Source organism: Coregonus lavaretus (genome assembly GCF_964263955.1).
Source record: "Coregonus lavaretus genome assembly, chromosome: 5".
Lineage (NCBI taxonomy): Eukaryota > Metazoa > Chordata > Actinopteri > Salmoniformes > Salmonidae > Coregonus > Coregonus lavaretus.
Genome location: NC_139992.1, coordinates 35,691,517 through 35,702,351, shown reverse-complemented (window position 1 = coordinate 35,702,351; position 10,835 = coordinate 35,691,517). Strand labels below are relative to the sequence as shown.

General features: G+C 44.7%; 1 protein-coding gene across 1 annotated transcript; it reads left to right on the top strand.

Annotated features, from left to right (window-relative positions):
* Positions 1–3,227: 3,227 nt before the first annotated feature.
* strap (serine/threonine kinase receptor associated protein) lies at positions 3,228–10,582 on the top strand. Its single transcript, XM_084162560.1, has 9 exons — positions 3,228–3,749; positions 4,003–4,138; positions 5,906–5,987; positions 6,175–6,247; positions 6,331–6,430; positions 6,776–6,913; positions 7,209–7,345; positions 7,575–7,724; positions 9,802–10,582. The coding sequence occupies exons 1-9, from the start codon at positions 3,638–3,640 to the stop codon at positions 9,867–9,869; spliced, it is 996 nt and encodes a 331-aa protein (XP_084018686.1). The 5' UTR covers positions 3,228–3,637; the 3' UTR covers positions 9,870–10,582.
* Positions 10,583–10,835: the final 253 nt, after the last annotated feature.

The window sequence follows — 10,835 nt, the reverse complement described above, 5'->3', positions numbered from 1 at the left end:
ATCGACCTTCTCCCAGGCACCACTCCGCCCCGGGGACGACTGTACTCGCTGTTGGGTCCGGAGACCAAGGCTTTGGAGACCTACATTGAGGACTCCCTAGCTGCCGGGTTCATCCGTCCTTCTGCCTCCCCCGCCGGCACAGGGTTCTTCTTTGTGAAGAAGAAGGACAAAACCCTGCGCCTGTGCGTCGACTACCGGGGCGCCTCAATGACCTCACGGTGAAGAACCACTACCCGCTCCCACTCATCTCCTCGGCCTTCGCGCCGCTCCAGGGGGCCAACGTGTTCTCCAAGCTGGACCTACGAAACACCTACCACCTGGTGTGGATACGGGAGGGGGATGAGTGGAAGACTGCCTTCAACACGGCCAGCGGTCACTACGAGTATCTGGTCATGCCATTTGGCCTTACCAATGCTCCAGCTGTGTTCCAGGCCCTGATTAATGATGTTCTCCGCGACATGTTGAACCGGTTCGTCTTCATCTACCTCGACGACATCCTCGTCTTCTCCCGCTCCGCCCAAGAACACATGCTCCACGCCCGACAGGTCCTCCAACGTCTCCTGGAGAACCAGCTTTTTGTGAAAGTGGAGAAATGCGAATTCCATCGCTCCACCATCCCCTTCCTGGGCTTCATCATCACTGCAGGGAGTGTACAGATGGATCCCGGGAAGGTGAGAGCGATGGTGGATTGGCCCCACCCTACGTCCAGAGTGCAGCTGCAACATTTCCTGGGATTTGCTATCTTTTATCGCCCCTTTTCCGGGGTTACAGCACCCTGGCTTCCCCCCTATCTGCACTCACCTCTCCCAAGGTTCTGTTCACATGGTCCCCAGCTGCTGACCGGGCGTTCCGGGACCTCAAACACCATTTCACCACTGCTCCCACCTTGTTCCTCCTGACCCGTCCCGCCAGTTCGTGGTGGAGGCCGATGCTTTGGATGTCGGAGTGGGGGCGGTCCTGTCCCAGCGTTCGGGCCCTGGACTTCAAGTTACATTTATACATTTTACATTATAGTAATTTAGCAGAATGCATACATTTTTCATACTGGCCCCCTGTGGGAATCGAACCCACAACCCTGGCGTTGCAAGCGCCATGCTCTACCAACTGAGCTACAGGAGGCCTTACATCCCTGCGCCTTCTTCTCCCATCGCAACAACACCACAGAGAGGAATTACGTTGGGGAATCGTGAGCTTCTTGTGGTGAAGATGGCGTTGGAGGAGTGGAGGCACTGGCTGGAGGGGGCGGAACATCCGTTCATGGTGTGGACATACCACAAGAACTTGGAATATCTCCGCACCACCAAGCGTCTCAATTCCCGGCAAGCTAGGTGGGCCCTGCTTTTCACCCGGTTCAACTTCTCCCTCTCATACCGGCCAGGATCCAAGAATGTCAAGCCAGATGCGCTGTCACGCCACTATAGCCCCGCGGCTACACCCCCTGAATCCGAGACCATCCTTCCCACCTCGTGCTTGGCAACGGCACTCAGTTGGGGAATAGGGAAGCAGGTCCGGGAGGCGCAGCGTTCCCAGCCGAACCCTGGGGGGGCCCAGATAACCGGATGTTTGTTCCTGACGCTGTCTGCTTCTCGGTCCTGGAGTGGGCCCACTCCCCCAGGCTTGCCTGCCACCCGGGCTCCCGTCGGACCCTGGCCTTTGTGCGACAATGCTTTTGGTGGCCTACCATGGTTCCTGACGTCTCCGCGTTCATCGCCGCCTGCACGATCTGTGCTCAGAACAAGACTCCTCGGCAAGCTCCGGCTGGTCTCCTCCAACCTCTGCCTGTTCCTCACCGTCCCTGGTCTCACATATCCCTGGACTTTGTCACGGGTGTTCCCCTGTCTGATGGCAACACCGCCATCCTAACAGTTGTGGACCAGTTTTCCAAAGCCGCCCACTTCATTCCTCCCCCCAAGCTACAACATTTTCTATGCATTAGAATCATCCACTTCGTCACATATGCATTATTTGAATCGAGCATTGAGGACCAGCAGTTTTTTCCTTGAAGTTTTTTCCTTGAGGACCAGCAGTTTTTTCCTTGAAGATGAACTCGTGGATAGCATTTTTATGTCTCTGCGTGCAGTTTGAAGGAAGTTGCTAAATAGCGCTAGCGCAATTTCTAGTTAGCGTTGGCTCGTGAACTACCTCTAACTTCCTTCAAACTGGACACAGAGACATAAGAATGGTATCCACGAGTTCATCTGACTCTGGGGAAGTAGATAAAGACTCATTGGCAAAATCCTTAAGTATCCCTTTAACAAAAAAGCTTGAAAAGTAAAAACTTTTGTTTAATGTTCGCAAGTATGTACCCGGTATGTTAGTTTCCCTGGCACCGTTTCCACATGGTAACGTTTTAGCATTTGTGGCACAAATCCCATTCAAGTCATGGGACCGATTTTAGCATTTTTTGCGCATCATGTCCAAATCATCCCAAACTATCTCAAATGTATTGTGAAGCTCAACAAAGTCACTTATAGATGATTTGAACATGATGCACAAACAATTATAATATCGGTCCCATGACTTGAATGGGAAAGCATTTCATACCTTGTCCATAGACTGCTTACAGGGAAGGAAACCCAGTTTGATATTTTGTAATTTGGGTGAATTATCCCTTTAATATCTTTTGGCTGTAAGGGATGAAAAAATAATCAGCATCTGCTAAACAAGACTGCTAAATAGCTAATCAAATGGCTACACGGACTACCTGCATTTACCCTTTTTTGCACTAACTCTGTTGCACTGACTCTATGCACACACTACCCAAACACTCACACATACTTACACTGACACCCCAACACACACACATAACATGTGCACACAAGCATACTGACGCCACACACAAGCTTACATGTTATTTTCAACATCATAAAGCTCTAAGAGCTTTCTTTGCACAAATTGTACCCCTCACACTCCTGATGCTCTAGATTTTCATAGGTCCACCAAAAAAGTTCTGTAAATGTTATAAAATTATAATATCAAATGTAGCACATTAAAATAAGAGTCTTGATGATACAGATAAATACAGACAGGAGGATCAATCATTTGGAGTCTAAATGTAATGAATCAAATATTATCCCAAAAAGTTGGTGAAAACTTTTAAAATATTTGACAAAGTGCGAAATTATAGATGATTTCATTGTACCACCAATGATCTTGACCATTAACTTAGATCTGGAACTTTTATTTTGAAAAGACGTTTGCGTTCATGATACCGGAAGTATTTCTATATTTACAATGTTTTTTAAATACCTAAGGCCGCTAACTGCACGTTGCTAGTTAGTTGCAATATTGTAGCTATTAGCGCGTTATTTCCTAGCTGGGAGAGAAGCCCTTTGCCTTCACTGAAACATCAATATCTTCGCTTAATTCCTTCTCTTTTTTTCATAAAATCTAGTTAACGGTGGTTGCGTTAACTTCAAACTAGCTAGAATCGTAACTTTGGTTCCATTGGAAGCTAACGTTAGCTATTCAGCACTAGCCAGAGTTTTAGCAATCTCATTCCATACATTAGCTAGCCAACGTTAGCTAGCCAGTTGCAAGCTGTCATTTATATTCATTTACTAGCTCCATACATTTGGCGATTTTATTTAGCATTTTGTATTGTTAACTAGCTAGTCAGTCTGAAACCAAGGTGAGCATGGCAATGAGACAGACACCACTCACCTGCTCTGGCCACACAAGACCTGTGGTGGATCTAGCCTTCAGTGGAATCACCCCATACGGGTATTTTCTCATCAGTGCCTGCAAAGGTAAGATATATTTGCTAGATACGGTCCTTGTTGTAGTAGATAACCATAGATCATTGTTTAGAAAATATTGAATGTAAAGTTCCATCACCCCCTTTTCTTAGGGGGGAGTCAGAATAGAGAGGGGAATTGAATAGATGTATTTTGAAAATGATCATCATAGACTTTCACTTATGTATGTGCTACAGTTGAAGGTACTGTAGTTGTCTAACCACTTGTGAATGTACTAACCACTTATTAACGTTCCTTCTTGTAGATGGCAAACCCATGTTGCGCCAGGGAGACACAGGGGACTGGATTGGAACGTTCCTGGGTCACAAAGGTGCTGTCTGGGGGGCCACTCTGAATAATGAAGCCACCAAGGCAGCCACGGCTGCTGCAGACTTCACTGCGTATGTATTTAGTCCTACAACATAGCCTGGCCATGACCATGACCATGATATGACAACAATATAGAGAGCAATAGTAATGGTGTCTTTTTGTAGGCACTAATGGAGGCTAGCTCTTGATCATGACGCTCAGTTCCATCACATAAGAGTCATTGGACAAAGGCATCTTCTGAATGGGGGAGTTTTGTTAAGAGCCGCAACGCTCAATCTGAATCTGAACATTAACACGCGTCGCTTGAGGAACTGTTTTGGAAGAATAAGGACCTTATCTTTCATATCAGCGAGAAATAATAAAAATAAAAAAAGTTTATTTGATACACCTTGATAGGGTTAGTGTTGCCACACAGACATATTTCCATGTTACAGCGCTTATGGAAAACAGATGGAAGACAAGCGGCGACCACCTGTACTAATTGGCTATCTAGCATTCTCCGAAAACCTGTGTGTAAAATTAACTCGGGAGGTGTAGCGGAAGTGTAGTTTTGTCGGATGGAGGCACCCGTAGCTGTATGGATCTGTGCAAAAATGTTACAGTAAGTTTATATTTGATTTGAAGGATGCTTTCTCGCTGATGAAAGACAAAAGGCCATGTTTCAAAAGCTGTATTGCAAGCGATGGTTATTGGCATTTCTAAACGTTAAAACAAAGCATCAGGATTGTAGTTCACATGAGCCAGTCGTGGGCGCAATTTATGGCTGAAAACTGTAGGGAGAAGGCAGAATGAGTTTGATGGCTATAACGGAGTCTAACTTCGCCATGGCTCGTTGGCCAACGCCTATGGGAAAATTAATATTTTTGGTGGGATAAACGGCGAAAATAAAGTCTGTGGTAAAGAAGGGCTTAGGAGGTCTTATACGTTTTGTTCTATGAGATAATTATGAAGCATTTATGTAATGAAAACAAGGAATAAGCTAACAATATGTTAACATGTAAAATATAAAACTACACCTCAGGTCGCATACCTTTGATGTCTGGCTAACAGGCTTAGTTTACCTTATCTGAGTCAATTCTGGACAACATCGTTCGGGAACCAATAAAACAAGCACCTTCCCGCTGAAGAGATATGGTTGCAGCCTGGAGCAAAACAATATACCATCCTTGCGTTTTTGTTTGAGTTGGTAGCTAACTAGCTTTTTGAAAGACTAGTATAGTGTAGACTAGTTCGCGTGGTGATGTGAGACATTTTGCCACTTGTTGTAGTTCAATTTCTCTGACAGTTAGCGACTTGTTAGCAACTGACTTCTTTTGAGCACATAAAGGCTTCATAATTCATAAAGGTCATGTTAACTGACTAATATTATCTCATAGAACAAAACATATAAGATCTCCTAAGCCTGTGTTAACCTCATACCTTACTTTCGGCGTATATCCCAAAACCCCATTATTTCCCCCATAGGAATGGTGAACGAACCATAGGTAGAAAATGCCAACTCATTTCTGATGTTTAGGACTACAAGCTGGCGGGCTCTATAAGAGTTGGATACAGCACATACAGTATAGAACCAGGTTATAACTCTATACTGTACTTCAGAACAGAATGAGTGGAAAGTCTTCCAATTATTCAGATTGTTCAATGAGAGATCTCCAAGATTTCTGACATTATCTTATTACTCTCCTAGCCTGGGTGCTAGTCTGTCTGCTTTAGCCAACTCCTTTGTCATTTCAACAACAGAGTTGGTGAAAGCAAAAGCAAGTCTGGCAAGTGGTAACTAGGCCACTGTATTATTTTTCTTGGCTGATATACTGATAATGACTATCTCTGCTCTTCAGGAAGGTGTGGGATGCTGTGACTGGAGATGAGGTCCTCACGCTGGCACACAAGCACATTGTCAAGTCTGTCAATTTTACTCAGGTACTACGGTTACTTGGTACTAATATGGGTTTTACTGTATGTGTCAAATTTATGAGATTGAGGACTTACGTTTTCCCTGTCATGACAGTGTAAACCTGTTTACATGTCTTGTATCTTATTTGTTCTGGGGATATTGTTACTGGACTTTCATGTATTGGATATTTCCCCCTCTATTTCTCTCTGGCAGGATAGCAGTTGTCTGTTAACAGGAGGGAATGATAAGATAATACGCATATACGACCTCAACAAACCTGAAGCAGGTTCGTACCAATGCAAGCCCTCGTTTAATTGTTTGTCAACGTTTGGTTGTGTTTAGATAAGTATTGTATTTTGTTTCCCTCAGAACCGCAAGAGATTACGGGGCACACGTCTGCCATAAAGAAAGCCCTGTGGTGTAACAACGACACACAGATCCTCTCTGCCGCTGATGACAAAACCGTACGGTCAGTGCTCTTTGATCTACCTGGTTCTACATTTGTCAAGGATATTTTCAGGATGCCAAAAGGCTGATAGGATGACCACACACTTTATATCCTATCAGGAACATTTGGAAGCATTTGCAGTCATTTTCTCTTGGGGCAAAAAGTCTCTCCCACTATGAACACAGGAGGGCAGTGTGTGACTATCAACATTGAAAAGTCTTAAACATTCTATGGTCATACAAGTCTGGCCATCACTCGCTCTTAGATTTTTGCTGTCATTTCTTGATGGCTTTTCAATTAATAAAGTACTTGATCTATTGATCTAAAATAGCTATTCCTATGTATGGTCTCTATTCCCTTGTGTAGACTGTGGGACAGGAATTCCACTGAGGTTGTGAAGCAGCTCTCCTTCGACATGTCAGTCAGCAGCATGGAGTACATCCCTGACGGAGAGGTTTTGGTCATCACCTATGGAAAGACCATCGCGTTCTACAATGCCCTCAGGTACAATACAGAAAACCCAGGCATTGACCTCAGGCATAGCTTGAGGTAGACTTTGCCACTAACCACAGATCTAGGGTAAGATTTTTCCCACCCCCAATCCTAGCCTAAACCATTAAGGGAGTGATCAAATATCTGACCCTGTGTCATTGGTTAGGGACTACTTTTACCTACTCCTCAGGGGTGGTCATAGCATACAGTATATGACATAATTATAGTTTGATTTAGCTCATATTTTATTGTAATTGCTAGTGCTAAAGCTGTGTGTTTCCTTACTCTGACTTGTGTTTCTCCCTAGCCTTGACATGATCAAGACTGTGGATGCCCCTGCCTCCATTCACTCTGCCTCGCTGCATCCAGATAAGGACTTCTTTGTTGCCGGGGGAGACGACTTCAAGCTTTACAAATTTGACTATGGCACCAAGGAGGAGTTGGGTAAGCAGCAGCTCACACTACAAAAAACTTCACAAGGAGTCAAATAAAATCACACCAATTTATATAAGAGAATGCTCACTCAATCCTAACCATCTCGCTGACATTGACCGTAAACTGTTGGACATAAGTGGCTGCTTCACATGTATGGCTTTATAACCTGTGTGTGGACATGTTTAGGGTTAGGGTCATGTTTAACACTGCTGTGGCTCTCTCGCCACTCCTCCTGTAGAGTCGTACAAGGGCCACTTTGGGCCAGTACACTGCGTGCGGTTCAGTCCAGACGGGGAGCTGTATGCCAGTGGCTCTGAGGATGGTACGCTCCGGCTGTGGCAGACTGCGGTCGGCAAAACCTATGGCCTGTGGAAGTGTGTCCTTCCTGGTGAGTTTTCATGCTTAATTGCAAATTAATAGGGACTCCTAGTTCCTAGGAACTTTATCTGAAATGACTGGGTAGGTATAAGCAATATGGCAAATAAAATTACCTACAGTGCATTCAGAAAGTGTTCAGACCCCTTTACTTTTTCCACATTTTGTTACGTTACAGCCTTATTCTAAAATTGATGAATTTTTCCCCCTTCAATCCACACACAATACCCAATAATGACAAAGCAAAAACAGGTTGTTAGAAATTTTTGCAAATTTATAAAAAAGTGATATCACATTTACATAAGTATTCAGACCCTTTACTGAGTACTTTGCTGAAGCACCTTTGGCAGCGATTAAAGCCTGGAGTCTTATTGAGCATGACGCTACAAGCTTGGCAGACCTGTATTTGGGGAGTTTCTCACATTCTTCTCTGCAGATCCTCTCAAGCTCTGTCAGGTTGGATGGGGAGCATCGCTGCACAGCTATTTTCAGGTCTCTCCAGAGATGTTAGATCGGGTTCAAGTCCGGGATCTGGCTGGGCCACTCAAGGATATTCAGAGACTTGTCCCAAAGCCACTCCTGCGTTGTCTTGGCTGAGTGCTTAGGGTTGTTGTCATGTTGGAAGGTGAACCTTCGTCCCAGTCTGAGGGCCTGAGTGCTCTGGTGCAGGGTTTCATCAAGGATCTCTCTGTACTTTGCTCTGTTCAACTTTCCCTCAATCCTGATTAGTCTCCCAGTCCCTGCCACTGAAAAACATCCCCACAGCATGATGCTGCCACCACCATGCTTCACCGTAGGGATGGTGGCAGGTTTCCTCCAGACGTGACTAGGGCTGTTGCGGTGACCGTATTACTGCCACACTGGCAGTCACAAGTCATGAAGGCAGTCAAATTCCACGTGACCGTTTAGTCACGGTAATTAGGCTTCTCCAAGCTCTGATGCTGCTGCTGGTCATTAGTAGCCTACCAAACTTGCTAACTGCCTGGTAGTCAGCACTCCATTGTCCCTCTAATCACTCTGACATCAATACTGCCACCACCATGCTTCACCGTAGGGATGGTATTGGCCAGGTGATGAGCGGTGCCTGGTTTCCTCCAGACGTGACGCTTGGCATTCAGGCCAAAGAGTTCAATCTTGGTTTCATCAGTCCAGAGAATCTTGTTTCTCATGGTCTGAGAGTCCTTTAGGTGCCTTTTGGCAACTCCAAGCGGGCTGTCATGTGCCTTTTTACTGAGGAGTGGCTTCCGTCAGGCCACTCTACCATAAAGGCCTGATTGGTGGAGTGCTGCAGAGACAGTTGTCCTTCTGGAAGGTTCTCCCATTTGCACAGAGGAACTCTGGAGCTCTGTCAGTGACCATCTGGTTCTTTGTCACATCCCTGACCAATGCCCTTCTCCCCCGATTGCGCAGTCTGGCCAGGCGGCCAGCTCTAGGAAGAGTGTTGGTGGTTCCAAACTTCTTCCATTTAAGAATAATTGAGGCCGCTGTGTTCTTGGGGACCTTCAATGTTGCAGACATTTTTTGGTACCCTTCCCCAGTCCTCGACACAATCCTGTCTCGGAGCTCTACGGACAATCCTTCGACCTCATGGCTTAGTTTTTGCTCTGACATGCACTGTCAACTGTTGGACCTCATAGACAGATGTGCCTTTCCAAATCATGTCCAATCACTTGAATTTACCACAGGTGGACTCCAAGTTGTAGAAACATCAAGGATGATCAATGGAAACAGGATGCACCTGAGCTCAATTTCGAGTCTCATAGCAAAGGGTCTGAATACTTATGTAAATAAGGTATTTGTTTTTTATAAATTTGCTAAAATTTCTGAAAACCTGTTTTCACTTTGTCATTATGGGGTATTGTGTGTAGATTGATGAGGAAAAACATGAATTTAATCAATTTTAGAATAAGGCTGTTACTTAACAAAGTGGATAAAGTGAAGGGGTCTGAATACTTGCCGAATGCACTATATCTTATCGGAAGGGGTACTGACTTCGTTAAGACGCATGAAACCGAAATGGAACCAACCATGCATTTGTCACACACTAATAGCTAGAGGCAAATGTCATTGAGTGGTATTTTCCTCAACAGAAGAGCTGGTGTCCGAGAACTCTGACACAATATACTGCACTCCTGCTGCTCCTGAGATCAAGGCCTGAGCCAGGGGAGGAAATCAATGAAAGGAGAGCAGAAGAAGGAAGTAGGTGAGGAGAAGAACAGGGTGTTCCAATTTCTTCAGAACACCAAGCCCCAGCAAGGACCTGAGCCCCTCTTCACCAGGAACTGATCTGGAGTTGAGCTCCCGATTTACACACGTGTTCAGGCAGACCCAACACACACTCATGCAAGCACTAATACACACACACAAAATGGTAACTAGTGGTAATTAGAAGAACACACACACACACACACACACAGATTGGGCTCCAGAGGAAAGTAGTAGACCTGTGAGCATCAGGCTCATCGCTGCCTGCTTTCTCTCTGATCAGCTCAGTCTGTCCCCCCTGATCTGTCTGTCTGTTCAACACTGTGACCCCATGAGCAATTTTTGTTTCAAATGTATTGACTTCAGGGGCAATTCGGCTTTCTGTGATGTTTTTTCTCCATTTTACAATAAGGGAATACACACATAGTTACATGGGGGAGGGAAACCGATGCTATCTTTGAGAAGTTATGTTAATATTCTCAATGAAATTATCTTAAATTCAGTAAAAGTGGTATTTTTTCCATAGGTGTACCTTAAACTAGTATATGGGGAAATGTTCTGTAACAGGCGAGAGTAAAATTACTTAAGTTGTTTGCTTTGTATTTTTGTCCTTGGTTGCAACATTGCAGTTGTTATGTAATTAAATAAAGAGATGCATACATTTTATTTTTTTAAGCACAAAATGTTTTTTGTTGCGGCAAGACAAGTTCTTGTATCAATTAAATGATAGTGCTTTGCAGTGCATTGTGCAAATGGCTTGACTCACAGATGAATGTGCTGTATAAGTTAAAAATGTTAAGAGGGAAAATATAAATAATTTATGTATTTCGGTAGCTCATGAACGCCTAAGATGTGCATGTATCCTCTACCAATGGCAAAGGCCGATGTTGCCGCGCTTGCCCAATAGTGTCAGCTTTCA